The sequence below is a fragment of the Oncorhynchus kisutch genome, unplaced genomic scaffold (assembly GCF_002021735.2).
Source record: "Oncorhynchus kisutch isolate 150728-3 unplaced genomic scaffold, Okis_V2 scaffold994, whole genome shotgun sequence".
In the NCBI taxonomy this organism is placed as follows: Eukaryota; Metazoa; Chordata; class Actinopteri; order Salmoniformes; family Salmonidae; genus Oncorhynchus; species Oncorhynchus kisutch.
Window position 1 is genome coordinate 46,550 of NW_022262939.1, and position 14,279 is coordinate 60,828.

A 14,279-nucleotide genomic window follows, 5' to 3' on the forward strand; every position below is an offset into this window, starting at 1 on the left:
TTGATTTATGAGATTTCTGTTGATTTGTATTTGGCGCCCTGCAATTTTATTGGCTTTTGGCGAGGGGGTCCGCTAGCGGAACGGGGTTCCACAGGTTAATGAAGGTGCCAGTTGAGGACTTGTGAGGCGCCTTTTTCTCAAACTAGACACTCTAATGTACTTGTCCACTTGCTCAGTTGTTCACCGGGGCCTCCCACTCCTCTTTCTATTCTGGTTAGTGCCAGTTTGCGTTGTTCTGTGAAGCGACTAGTACACAGCGTTGTATGAGATCGTCAGTTTCTTGCCAATTTCGCGCATGGAATAGCCTTAATTTATCAGAACAAGAATAGACTGACGAGTTTCAGAAGAAAGTTATTTGTTTCTAGCCATTTTGAGCCTGTAATCGAACCCACAAATGCTGAATCCTCAACTAGTCTAAAGAAGGCCAGTTGTATTGCTCCTTTTATCATCACAACAGTTTTCAGCTGTGCTAACATAATTGAAAAAGGTTTTTACTAATGATCAATTAGCATTTTAAAATGATACACTTGGATTAGCTAATGAAATGAGCCATTGGAAAACAGGAGGGATGGTTTCTGATAATGGGCCTCTGTACGCCTATGTAGATATTCTATAACAGAATCAGTAGTTTCCAGCTACAATAGTAATGTACAACATTAATAATGTCTACACTGTATTTCTGATCAATTTGATGTTATTTTAATGGACAAATTCTGTGCTTTTCTTTCAAGGACAAGGACATTTCTAAGTGACCCCAAGCTTTTTAACGGTAGTAGAGGTACATAGAGGTGTCCATGGTAACACTTGATAATAACTATCATGAATAAACCTTTGAACGATTTATAAACTATTTACAATTATTTTTGTAAACATTTACAAGAATGTGTAAACATTACTAGCCTGAATGTATAAACATGCATATTATTCTTAAATGTTATTAATAAAGTGTTAACTAGTTGGATTTAGGGGGTGCTCTTTTAATTTTTGGATGAAAAACGTTCCCGTTTTAAACAAGATATTTTGTCACGAAAAGATGCTCGACTATGCATATAATTGACGGCTTTGGAAAGAAAATACTCTGACGTTTCCAAAACTGCAAAGATATTGTCTGTGAGTGCCACAGAACCAATGTTACAGGCGAAACCCAGATAAAAATCCAATCAGGAAGTGCCGCATTTTTTGAAACCACCTCATGCCAATGACTCCTTATAATGCTGTGAAGGAGCTAGGAGTCAGCTTACGTTTTCCACGTTTTCCCCAAGGTGTCTACAGCATTGTGACGTCTTTCTAGGCATTTCCATTGGAGAATGGCTGTAAGAGACCATATAGGGTGAGTGGTTGCATGGTGTCTCCCGGAGAAAACCTTGCGTAAAATACTGAGATAGCCATTTTTCCAATCGTTTCTTATGAGAAACCAACTGCCTCGACGGATATATTATCGAATACATATGTTAAAAACACCTTGAGGATGGATCCTAAACAAGGTTTGCCGTGTTTCTGTCGATATTATGGAGCAAATTTTTTTTAAAGTTTGGCGTTATAGTCTGAGTATTTTTCGGTCGATTTCTCAGCCAAGCAGGATGAACAAACGGCACGTTTTTCGCTTACAAAAATATTATTTTTGGAAAAAAAGGAGCATTTGCTATCTCCTGGGAGTCTCCTGAGTGAAAGCATCTGAAGTTCTTCAAAGGTAAATGATTTCATTTGGTTGCTTTTCTTATTTTTGTGAAAATGTTGCCTGCTGCCAGTAGAGCCTAGCATAGCATTATGCCATGCTAAACTTACACAAATGCTTGTCTAGCATTGGCTGTAACGCATATTTTGAAAATCTGAGATGACAGTGTTGTTAACAAAAGGCTAAGCTTGTGTTTCAATATATTTATTTCATTTAATTTCTGATTTTCATCAGTAGGAAAAGTTGCGTTATGGTAATGCGGTTGAGGCTATGATTACGCTCCCGGATACGGATTGCTCGTCGCTAGAGGTTAAAGATCAATAACACATTTACAGTATAACAGTATAACAGTCCAATAGATCACAACTAACACAAATCTTCACTTAATGTTTTTCTAAATCCCTTTGGATTTAATTGTGTAGAACAGTCACCATATCTTGTGCTCTTGGTAATAAATATTACTATAAATCTATCACATTCATGAAAAGGAAGAAAGCTTCTGTTTATAAGTATGGTTTCATCTGTCTATTTGACGAAGTTGTGTAAAGTTGAACCGATCTTTTGTGTCTGTAAAAATTACATAAAGAGGATAGCATTGCTATTGGATGACATGAAGATCATGTAACTTCTGATTGGATGACATAAAGACCATATGGATTCCTATTGGATGACATGAAGATCACGTAACTTATAATTGGATGACATAAAGACCATATGGATTCCTATAGGATGACATGAAGTTCACATACCTTCTGACTGGATAACCTAATGCTTGATAAGACAGTGGTTAATTAACATCAAGTTTGATATGAAGTGTCTAATCAGGGATGGAATTGAAGGATTCTGGGCACTGGCCAACCTGGCTAGTGGACTACCATTTTTACTATCCGGCGGGCTAGTTGGACACATTTTCTACTAACCTGGTCTGAACAGTACTATACTCGGGCTGAATGTTTCTGGTGTGTCACTATCTGGCCAAGATACTAAATCAGAAACATTTCCCATTTGTACAATATATCTTAACCACACCGCTAAGCGCAAATATTTGTTTTCATAAATGTTTACGATATTGCCCATTTTGACTTTACAGTTTGAACATCTAGTGGGAACCTTTGTCATGGGAGGAGGGGTAAAGAGGTGCATTATGGGGGTTTGGTGACGTCATATCTGTGACTCCCCCGTGGTCTCTGCGCTCCTTGACCCCTAGGACAGACAAATGTCAAAGGACAGAGGTTAAATTAGTGAAAGTGGTGTGTGTGTGTGTGTGTGTGTGTCTGTTTGTGTGTGCGTGTGTGTGTGTGTACCTGGGAGTGGCTGGAAGAAGGGTTGGTAGTGCTGACCTCTGAGTATCTCTTCTTCAGTGGTGTGCAGATACAGGACAGGAGCTTGCCATACTCCTCTCTAACCTGATGAGGGCAGCAGAGCATAGTGTTACACACACACACACAGACACACACACATACACACACACACATACACACACACCATACCGTTTTGTTCAGTAGGCAGTGCATGATGAACAGCAGGGCTCCCTGTAGAGAGTTGAGGATAGTGAAGAGATATGTCATGACCACTGTCCCCTCCTCTTGGAACTGGAACACTCCAAATATCCACATAGTACCCAACACACACAGCTGGGCCACTGCTGTCACTGTGAACACCCTGGAGAGAGAGAGGGAGGAGGAGGGAAGGAGGGGGGGGGAGGAGGAGGGGGAGGGAAGGTAGGGGGGATGGGAGGGATGGGAGGGGGGATGGGAGGGACGGAGGGAGGGATGGGAGGGAGGAATGGTAGGGGATGGGAGGGAGGGAGGGAGGGAGGGAGGGAGGGAGGGAGGGAGGGAGGGAGGGAGGGAGGGAGGGAGGGAGGGAGGGAGGGAGGGAGGGAGGGAGGGAGGGAGGGAGGGAGGGAGGGAGGGAGGGAGGGAGGGAGGGATGTTAGGGGGGATGGGAGGGAGGAATGGGAGGGGGGATGGGAGGGATGGGAGGATAGAGGAGGGAGAGGGGAGATGGGAAGAAGGGGGAGGGAGGGAGGAAAGACAAGGAAGGGGGAGTGGAGGGGAGCGAGGAGGAGGTAGGATAAGGGGAGGGAGGGAGGGAGGGAGGGAGAGGAAGGGGAGGGGGAGATGAGGGGCGAGGGGGGGAGCAGGGGGGAGGAGAGGGGTGGAAGGAGGGAAGTGGGAAACGGTTTAGTACAGATTTATGTAATGTACTATGGCAGCTAAAAACTGAATTGCATAAATTAATTTATTCACACACACCAAGGATTTGTCACTGTCTATACATTCACTACATTTCTACATTCACCGCTCTCTCCGTTTCTCTTTTTGTCTCTCTACATCACTGTCTCTGTCTCCTCCCCTGTTACACCTGTTACACCTGTGTTCCATTCACTGTCTCTGTCTCTTCCCCTGTTACACCTGTTACACCTGTGTTCCATTCACTGTCTCTGTCTCTTCCCCTGTTACACCTGTTACATCTGTTACACCTGTGTTCCATTCACTGTCTCTGTCTCTTCCCCTGTCACACCTGTTACACCTGTTACACCTGTGTTCCATTCACTGTCTCTGTCTCTTCCCCTGTCACACCTGTTACACCTGTTACACCTGTGTTCCATTCACTGTCTCTGTCTCTTCACCTGTTACACCTGTTACACCTGTGTTCCATTCACTGTCTCTGTCTCTTCACCTGTTACACCTGTTACACCTGTGTTCCATTCACTGTCTCTGTCTCTTCACCTGTTACACCTGTTACACCTGTGTTCCATTCACTGTCTCTGTCTCTTCACCTGTTACACCTGTGTTCCATTCACTGTCTCTGTCTCTTCACCTGTTACACCTGTGTTCCATTCACTGTCGCTGTCTCTTCACCTGTTACACCTGTTACACCTGTGTTCCATTCACTGTCTCTGTCTCTTCACCTGTTACACCTGTTACACCTGTGTTCCATTCACTGTCTCCAGCGATCGACGTCGCCGGTCTACTAACCTCCGGTCCTGGCAACCATAATTATCTGCACCTGGCAACCCACATTATACACACCTGCTCCCTCTCGGTGCACACCTGGCAACCGACATTACGCACACCTGCTCCCTCTCGGTGCACACCTGGCAACCCACATTACGAAACACCTGCTCCCTCTCGGTGCACACCTGGCAACCCACATTACGCACACCTGCTCCCTCTCGGTGCACACCTGGCAACCCACATTACGCACACCTGCTCCCTCTCGGTACTTGGACTCCATCATTACCTTGACTACTTCCCCTTTATTTAGCCCTCAGTAGCCTGTCTTCTTCAGGCAGTATTGATTCCATTCACATTCAGTACGCTGCTCCTGTTGAGTTTATCTGCTTGTTCTCATTAATAATAAACTCTCCTTCTGAACCTGCTTCCTGACTCCTAGTGTGTAGGTTACGCTCTCGCTCTCTCTCTCTCCCTCCATCCCTCTTTCTGTCTCTCAGTTTCACTCTCTCTCTCCTAGTGTATAGGTTGCACTCTCTCTCTCACTCTCTCTCTCCTAGTGTATAGGTTATGCTCTCTCTCTCTCTCTCTCTCTCTCTCTCCTAGTGTATAGGTTACAATCTCTCTCTCTCTCTCTCTCTCCTAGTGTATAGGTTATGCTCTCTCTCTCTCTCTCTCTCTCTCTCTCTCTCTCTCTCCTAGTGTATAGGTTACACTCTCTCTCTCTCTCTCTCTCTCTCTACTAGTGTATAGGTTACACTCTCTCTCTCTCTCTCTCTCTCTCTCCTAGTGTATAGGTTACACTCTCTCTCTCTCTCTCTCTCTCTCTCTCTCTCTCTCTCTCTCTCTCCTAGTGTATAGGTTATGCTCTCTCTCTCTCCTAGTGTATAGGTTACGCTCGCTCTCTCTCTCCTAGTGTATAGGTTATGCTCTCTCTCTCTCTCCTAGTGTATAGGTTACGCTCTCTTTCTCTCTCCTAGTGTATAGGTTATGCTCTCTCTCTCTCTCCTAGTGTATAGGTTACGCTCTCTCTCTCTCCTAGTGTATAGGTTACGCTCTCTCTCTCTCCTAGTGTATAGGTTATGCTCTCTCTCTCTCTCCTAGTGTATAGGTTACGCTCTCTCTCTCTCCTAGTGTATAGGTTATGCTCTCTCTCTCTCCTAGTGTATAGGTTTGGCTCTCTCTCTCTCTCCTAGTGTATAGGTTATGCTCTCTCTCTCTCTCCTAGTGTATAGGTTACGCTCTCTCTCTCTCTCTCCTAGTGTATAGGTTACGCTCTCTCTCTCTCTCCTAGTGTATAGGTTACTCTCTCTCTCTCTCCTAGTGTATAGGTTATGCTCTCTCTGTCTCCTAGTGTATAGGTTACACTCTCTCTCTCTCCTAGTGTATAGGTTACACTCTCTCTCTCCTAGTGTATAGGTTACACTCTCTCTCTCAGTGTATAGGTTACACTCTCTCTCTCCTAGTGTATAGGTTACGCTCTCTCTCTCTCCTAGTGTATAGGTTACACTCTCTCTCTCCTAGTGTATAGGTTACGCTCTCTCTCTCTCAGTGTATAGGTTACACTCTCTCTCTCCTAGTGTATAGGTTACACTCTCTCTCTCCTAGTGTATAGGTTACACTCTCTCTCTCCTAGTGTATAGGTTACGCTCTCTCTCTCTCCTAGTGTATAGGTTACACTCTCTCTCTCATAGTGTATAGGTTACGCTCTCTCTCTCTCTCTCCTAGTGTATAGGTTATGCTCTCTCTCTCTCCTAGTGTATAGGTTACACTCTCTCTCTCTCCTAGTGTATAGGTTACACTCTCTCTCTCCTAGTGTATAGGTTACGCTCTCTCTCTCTCCTAGTGTATAGGTTACACTCTCTCTCTCCTAGTGTATAGGTTACGCTCTCTCTCTCTCAGTGTATAGGTTACACTCTCTCTCTCCTAGTGTATAGGTTACGCTCTCTCTCTCTCCTAGTGTATAGGTTACACTCTCTCTCTCCTAGTGTATAGGTTACACTCTCTCTCTCCTAGTGTATAGGTTATACTCTCTCTCTCCTAGTGTATAGGTTACGCTCTCTCTCTCTCCTAGTGTATAGGTTATGCTCTCTCTCTCTCCTAGTGTATAGGTTACGCTCTCTCTCTCTCCTAGTGTATAGATTACACTCTCTCTCTCTCCTAGTGTATAGGTTACGCTCTCTCTCTCTCTCCTAGTGTATAGGTTATGCTCTCTCTCTCTCTCCTAGTGTATAGGTTACACTCTCTCTCTCCTAGTGTATAGTTTACACTCTCTCTCTCCTAGTGTATAGGTTACACTCTCTCTCTCCTAGTGTATAGGTTATGCTCTCTCTCTCCTAGTGTATAGGTTATGCTCTCTCTCTCCTAGTGTATAGGTTACACTCTCTCTCTCCTAGTGTATAGGTTACACTCTCTCTCTCTCCTAGTGTATAGGTTATGCTCTCTCTCTCTCCTAGTGTATAGGTTACACTCTCTCTCTCCTAGTGTATAGGTTACACTCTCTCTCTCCTAGTGTATAGGTTACGCTCTCTCTCTCTCCTAGTGTATAGGTTACACTCTCTCTCTCCTAGTGTATAGGTTACGCTCTCTCTCTCTCAGTGTATAGGTTACACTCTCTCTCCTAGTGTATAGGTTACGCTCTCTCTCTCTCCTAGTGTATAGGTTACACTCTCTCTCTCCTAGTGTATAGGTTACGCTCTCTCTCTCTCTCCTAGTGTATAGGTTACACTCTCTCTCTCCTAGTGTATAGGTTACACTCTCTCTCTCCTAGTGTATAGGTTACGCTCTCTCTCTCTCCTAGTGTATAGGTTACGCTCTCTCTCTCTCCTAGTGTATAGGTTACACTCTCTCTCTCCTAGTGTATAGGTTACGCTCTCTCTCTCTCAGTGTATAGGTTACACTCTCTCTCTCCTAGTGTATAGGTTACACTCTCTCTCTCCTAGTGTATAGGTTACACTCTCTCTCTCCTAGTGTATAGGTTACGCTCTCTCTCTCTCCTAGTGTATAGGTTACACTCTCTCTCTCCTAGTGTATAGGTTACGCTCGCTCTCTCTCCTAGTGTATAGGTTATGCTCTCTCTCTCCTAGTGTATAGGTTACACTCTCTCTCTCAGTGTATAGGTTACACTCTCTCTCTCCTAGTGTATAGGTTACACTCTCTCTCTCCTAGTGTATAGGTTACACTCTCTCTCTCCTAGTGTATAGGTTACGCTCTCTCTCTCTCCTAGTGTATAGGTTACACTCTCTCTCTCATAGTGTATAGGTTACGCTCTCTCTCTCTCTCTCCTAGTGTATAGGTTATGCTCTCTCTCTCTCCTAGTGTATAGGTTACACTCTCTCTCTCTCCTAGTGTATAGGTTACACTCTCTCTCTCCTAGTGTATAGGTTACGCTCTCTCTCTCTCCTAGTGTATAGGTTACACTCTCTCTCTCCTAGTGTATAGGTTACGCTCTCTCTCTCTCAGTGTATAGGTTACACTCTCTCTCTCCTAGTGTATAGGTTACGCTCTCTCTCTCTCCTAGTGTATAGGTTACACTCTCTCTCTCCTAGTGTATAGGTTACACTCTCTCTCTCCTAGTGTATAGGTTATACTCTCTCTCTCCTAGTGTATAGGTTACGCTCTCTCTCTCTCCTAGTGTATAGGTTATGCTCTCTCTCTCTCCTAGTGTATAGGTTACGCTCTCTCTCTCTCCTAGTGTATAGATTACACTCTCTCTCTCTCCTAGTGTATAGGTTACGCTCTCTCTCTCTCTCCTAGTGTATAGGTTATGCTCTCTCTCTCTCTCCTAGTGTATAGGTTACACTCTCTCTCTCCTAGTGTATAGTTTACACTCTCTCTCTCCTAGTGTATAGGTTACACTCTCTCTCTCCTAGTGTATAGGTTATGCTCTCTCTCTCCTAGTGTATAGGTTATGCTCTCTCTCTCCTAGTGTATAGGTTACACTCTCTCTCTCCTAGTGTATAGGTTACACTCTCTCTCTCTCCTAGTGTATAGGTTATGCTCTCTCTCTCTCCTAGTGTATAGGTTACACTCTCTCTCTCCTAGTGTATAGGTTACACTCTCTCTCTCCTAGTGTATAGGTTACGCTCTCTCTCTCTCCTAGTGTATAGGTTACACTCTCTCTCTCCTAGTGTATAGGTTACGCTCTCTCTCTCTCAGTGTATAGGTTACACTCTCTCTCCTAGTGTATAGGTTACGCTCTCTCTCTCTCCTAGTGTATAGGTTACACTCTCTCTCTCCTAGTGTATAGGTTACGCTCTCTCTCTCTCTCCTAGTGTATAGGTTACACTCTCTCTCTCCTAGTGTATAGGTTACACTCTCTCTCTCCTAGTGTATAGGTTACGCTCTCTCTCTCTCCTAGTGTATAGGTTACGCTCTCTCTCTCTCCTAGTGTATAGGTTACACTCTCTCTCTCCTAGTGTATAGGTTACGCTCTCTCTCTCTCAGTGTATAGGTTACACTCTCTCTCTCCTAGTGTATAGGTTACACTCTCTCTCTCCTAGTGTATAGGTTACACTCTCTCTCTCCTAGTGTATAGGTTACGCTCTCTCTCTCTCCTAGTGTATAGGTTACACTCTCTCTCTCCTAGTGTATAGGTTACGCTCGCTCTCTCTCCTAGTGTATAGGTTATGCTCTCTCTCTCTCCTAGTGTATAGGTTACACTCTCTCTCTCTCCTAGTGTATAGGTTACACTCTCTCTCTCCTAGTGTATAGGTTACGCTCTCTCTCTCTCCTAGTGTATAGGTTACACTCTCTCTCTCCTAGTGTATAGGTTACGCTCTCTCTCTCTCAGTGTATAGGTTACACTCTCTCTCTCCTAGTGTATAGGTTACGCTCTCTCTCTCTCCTAGTGTATAGGTTACACTCTCTCTCTCCTAGTGTATAGGTTACGCTCTCTCTCTCTCAGTGTATAGGTTACACTCTCTCTCTCCTAGTGTATAGGTTACACTCTCTCTCTCCTAGTGTATAGGTTATACTCTCTCTCTCCTAGTGTATAGGTTACGCTCTCTCTCTCTCCTAGTGTATAGGTTATGCTCTCTCTCTCTCCTAGTGTATAGGTTACGCTCTCTCTCTCTCCTAGTGTATAGATTACACTCTCTCTCTCTCCTAGTGTATAGGTTACGCTCTCTCTCTCTCTCCTAGTGTATAAGTTATGCTCTCTCTCTCTCTCCTAGTGTATAGGTTACACTCTCTCTCTCCTAGTGTATAGTTTACACTCTCTCTCTCCTAGTGTATAGGTTACACTCTCTCTCTCCTAGTGTATAGGTTACGCTCTCTCTCTCCTAGTGTATAGGTTATGCTCTCTCTCTCCTAGTGTATAGGTTACACTCTCTCTCTCCTAGTGTATAGGTTACACTCTCTCTCTCCTAGTGTATAGGTTACGCTCTCTCTCTCTCCTAGTGTATAGGTTACGCTCTCTCTCTCTCCTAGTGTATAGGTTACTCTCTCTCTCTCTCTCTCCTAGTGTATAGGTTACGCTCTCTCTCTCTTCCTAGTGTATAGGTTACACTCTCTCTCTCTCAGTGTATAGGTTACGCTCTCTCTCTCTCCTAGTGTATAGGTTATGCTCTCTCTCTCTCCTAGTGTATAGGTTACGCTCTCTCTCTCTCCTAGTGTATAGGTTACACTCTCTCTTTCCTAGTGTATAGGTTACGCTCTCTCTCTCTCCTAGTGTATAGGTTATGCTCTCTCTCTCTCTCCTAGTGTATAGGTTACGCTCTCTCTCTCTCTCTCTCCTAGTGTATAGGTTACACTCTCTCTCTCTCCTAGTGTATAGGTTACGCTCTCTCTCTCTCTCCTAGTGTATAGGTTATGCTCTCTCTCTCCTAGTGTATAGGTTACACTCTCTCTCTCCTAGTGTATAGTTTACACTCTCTCTCTCCTAGTGTATAGGTTACACTCTCTCTCTCCTAGTGTATAGGTTACGCTCTCTCTCTCCTAGTGTATAGGTTATGCTCTCTCTCTCCTAGTGTATAGGTTACACTCTCTCTCTCCTAGTGTATAGGTTACACTCTCTCTCTCCTAGTGTATAGGTTACGCTCTCTCTCTCTCTCTCTCTCCTAGTGTATAGGTTATGCTCTCTCTCTCCTAGTGTATAGGTTACACTCTCTCTCTCCTAGTGTATAGGTTACGCTCTCTCTCTCCTAGTGTATAGGTTATGCTCTCTCTCTCCTAGTGTATAGGTTACACTCTCTCTCTCCTAGTGTATAGGTTACACTCTCTCTCTCCTAGTGTATAGGTTATGCTCTCTCTCTCCTAGTGTATAGGTTACACTCTCTCTCTCCTAGTGTATAGGTTATGCTCTCTCTCTCCTAGTGTATAGGTAACACTCTCTCTCTCCTAGTGTATAGTTTACACTCTCTCTCTCCTAGTGTATAGGTTACACTCTCTCTCTCCTAGTGTATAGGTTACGCTCTCTCTCTCCTAGTGTATAGGTTATGCTCTCTCTCTCCTAGTGTATAGGTTACACTCTCTCTCTCCTAGTGTATAGGTTACACTCTCTCTCTCCTAGTGTATAGGTTACGCTCTCTCTCTCTCCTAGTGTATAGGTTACGCTCTCTCTCTCTCCTAGTGTATAGGTTACACTCTCTCTCTCCTAGTGTATAGGTTACGCTCTCTCTCTCTCAGTGTATAGGTTACACTCTCTCTCTCCTAGTGTATAGGTTACACTCTCTCTCTCCTAGTGTATAGGTTACACTCTCTCTCTCCTAGTGTATAGGTTACGCTCTCTCTCTCTCCTAGTGTATAGGTTACACTCTCTCTCTCCTAGTGTATAGGTTACGCTCGCTCTCTCTCCTAGTGTATAGGTTATGCTCTCTCTCTCTCCTAGTGTATAGGTTACACTCTCTCTCTCTCCTAGTGTATAGGTTACACTCTCTCTCTCCTAGTGTATAGGTTACGCTCTCTCTCTCTCCTAGTGTATAGGTTACACTCTCTCTCTCCTAGTGTATAGGTTACGCTCTCTCTCTCTCAGTGTATAGGTTACACTCTCTCTCTCCTAGTGTATAGGTTACGCTCTCTCTCTCTCCTAGTGTATAGGTTACACTCTCTCTCTCCTAGTGTATAGGTTACGCTCTCTCTCTCTCAGTGTATAGGTTACACTCTCTCTCTCCTAGTGTATAGGTTACACTCTCTCTCTCCTAGTGTATAGGTTATACTCTCTCTCTCCTAGTGTATAGGTTACGCTCTCTCTCTCTCCTAGTGTATAGGTTATGCTCTCTCTCTCTCCTAGTGTATAGGTTACGCTCTCTCTCTCTCCTAGTGTATAGATTACACTCTCTCTCTCTCCTAGTGTATAGGTTACGCTCTCTCTCTCTCTCCTAGTGTATAAGTTATGCTCTCTCTCTCTCTCCTAGTGTATAGGTTACACTCTCTCTCTCCTAGTGTATAGTTTACACTCTCTCTCTCCTAGTGTATAGGTTACACTCTCTCTCTCCTAGTGTATAGGTTACGCTCTCTCTCTCCTAGTGTATAGGTTATGCTCTCTCTCTCCTAGTGTATAGGTTACACTCTCTCTCTCCTAGTGTATAGGTTACACTCTCTCTCTCCTAGTGTATAGGTTACGCTCTCTCTCTCTCCTAGTGTATAGGTTACGCTCTCTCTCTCTCCTAGTGTATAGGTTACTCTCTCTCTCTCTCTCTCCTAGTGTATAGGTTACGCTCTCTCTCTCTCCTAGTGTATAGGTTACACTCTCTCTCTCTCAGTGTATAGGTTACGCTCTCTCTCTCTCCTAGTGTATAGGTTATGCTCTCTCTCTCTCCTAGTGTATAGGTTACGCTCTCTCTCTCTCCTAGTGTATAGGTTACACTCTCTCTTTCCTAGTGTATAGGTTACGCTCTCTCTCTCTCCTAGTGTATAGGTATGCTCTCTCTCTCTCTCCTAGTGTATAGGTTACGCTCTCTCTCTCTCTCTCTCCTAGTGTATAGGTTACACTCTCTCTCTCTCCTAGTGTATAGGTTATGCTCTCTCTCTCCTAGTGTATAGGTTACACTCTCTCTCTCCTAGTGTATAGTTTACACTCTCTCTCTCCTAGTGTATAGGTTACACTCTCTCTCTCCTAGTGTATAGGTTACGCTCTCTCTCTCCTAGTGTATAGGTTATGCTCTCTCTCTCCTAGTGTATAGGTTACACTCTCTCTCTCCTAGTGTATAGGTTACACTCTCTCTCTCCTAGTGTATAGGTTACGCTCTCTCTCTCTCCTAGTGTATAGGTTACGCTCTCTCTCTCTCCTAGTGTATAGGTTACTCTCTCTCTCTCTCTCTCCTAGTGTATAGGTTACGCTCTCTCTCTCTCCTAGTGTATAGGTTACACTCTCTCTCTCTCAGTGTATAGGTTACGCTCTCTCTCTCTCCTAGTGTATAGGTTATGCTCTCTCTCTCTCCTAGTGTATAGGTTACGCTCTCTCTCTCTCCTAGTGTATAGGTTACACTCTCTCTCTCCTAGTGTATAGGTTACGCTCTCTCTCTCTCCTAGTGTATAGGTTATGCTCTCTCTCTCTCTCCTAGTGTATAGGTTACGCTCTCTCTCTCTCTCTCTCTCCTAGTGTATAGGTTACACTCTCTCTCTCTCCTAGTGTATAGGTTATGCTCTCTCTCTATCTCCTAGTGTATAGGTTACTCTCTCTCTCTCCTAGTGTATAGGTTATGCTCTCTCTCTCTCTCCTAGTGTATAGGTTACACTCTGTCTCTCCTAGTGTATAGGTTACGCTCTCTCTCTCCTAGTGTATAGGTTACACTCTCTCTCTCTCTCCTAGTGTATAGGTTACGCTCTCTCTCTCCTAGTGTATAGGTACACTCTCTCTCTCTCTCCTAGTGTATAGGTTACGCTCTCTCTCTCTCCTAGTGTATAGGTTACGCTCTCTCTCTCTCCTACTGTATAGGTTACACTCTCTCTCTCTCCTAGTGTATAGGTTACGCTCTCTTCTCTCTCCTACTGTATAGGTTACACTCTCTCTCTCTCCTAGTGTATAGGTTACGCTCTCTCTCTCTCTCCTAGTGTATAGGTTATGCTCTCTCTCTCTCTCCTAGTGTATAGGTTACTCTCTCTCTCTCTCCTAGTGTATAGGTTATGCTCTCTCTCTCTCCTAGTGTATAGGTTACACTCTCTCTCTCTCTCCTAGTGTATAGGTTACGCTCTCTCTCTCTCCTAGTGTATAGGTTACGCTCTCTCTCTCTCCTACTGTATAGGTTACACTCTCTCTCTCTCCTAGTGTATAGGTTACGCTCTCTCTCTCTCTCCTAGTGTATAGGTTATGCTCTCTCTCTCTCTCCTAGTGTATAGGTTACTCTCTCTCTCTCTCTCATAGTGTATAGGTTATGCTCTCTCTCTCTCTCCTAGTGTATAGGTTACGCTCTCTCTCTCTCCTAGTGTATAGGTTACACTCTCTCTCTCCTAGTGTATAGGTTACGCTCTCTCTCTCTCAGTGTATAGGTTACACTCTCTCTCTCCTAGTGTATAGGTACCCTCTCTCTCTCCTAGTGTATAGGTTACACTCTCTCTCTCCTAGTGTATAGGTTACGCTCTCTCTCTCTCCTAGTGTATAGGTTACACTCTCTCTCTCCTAGTGTATAGGTTACGCTCGCTCTCTCTCCTAGTGTATAGGTTATGCTCTCTCTCTCTCCTAGTGTATAGGTTACACTCTCTCT

At 44.3% G+C, this 14,279-nt stretch overlaps 1 protein-coding gene across 1 annotated transcript in view; it reads right to left on the reverse strand.

Moving 5' to 3' along the window:
• Positions 1-1,908: 1,908 nt before the first annotated feature.
• The window catches only part of LOC109886866 (CD97 antigen-like), a 47,014-nt gene continuing 34,643 nt past the window's right edge, over positions 1,909-14,279 (reverse strand). The window contains exons 6-8 of the mRNA XM_031817330.1: positions 3,166-3,337; positions 2,980-3,081; positions 1,909-2,878 (exon numbers count right to left, since the gene is read on the reverse strand). Coding sequence (XP_031673190.1) covers positions 2,837-2,878; positions 2,980-3,081; positions 3,166-3,337 — 316 coding nt within the window. The 3' untranslated portion in view covers positions 1,909-2,836. The remainder of the gene's footprint in view (positions 2,879-2,979; positions 3,082-3,165; positions 3,338-14,279) is intronic.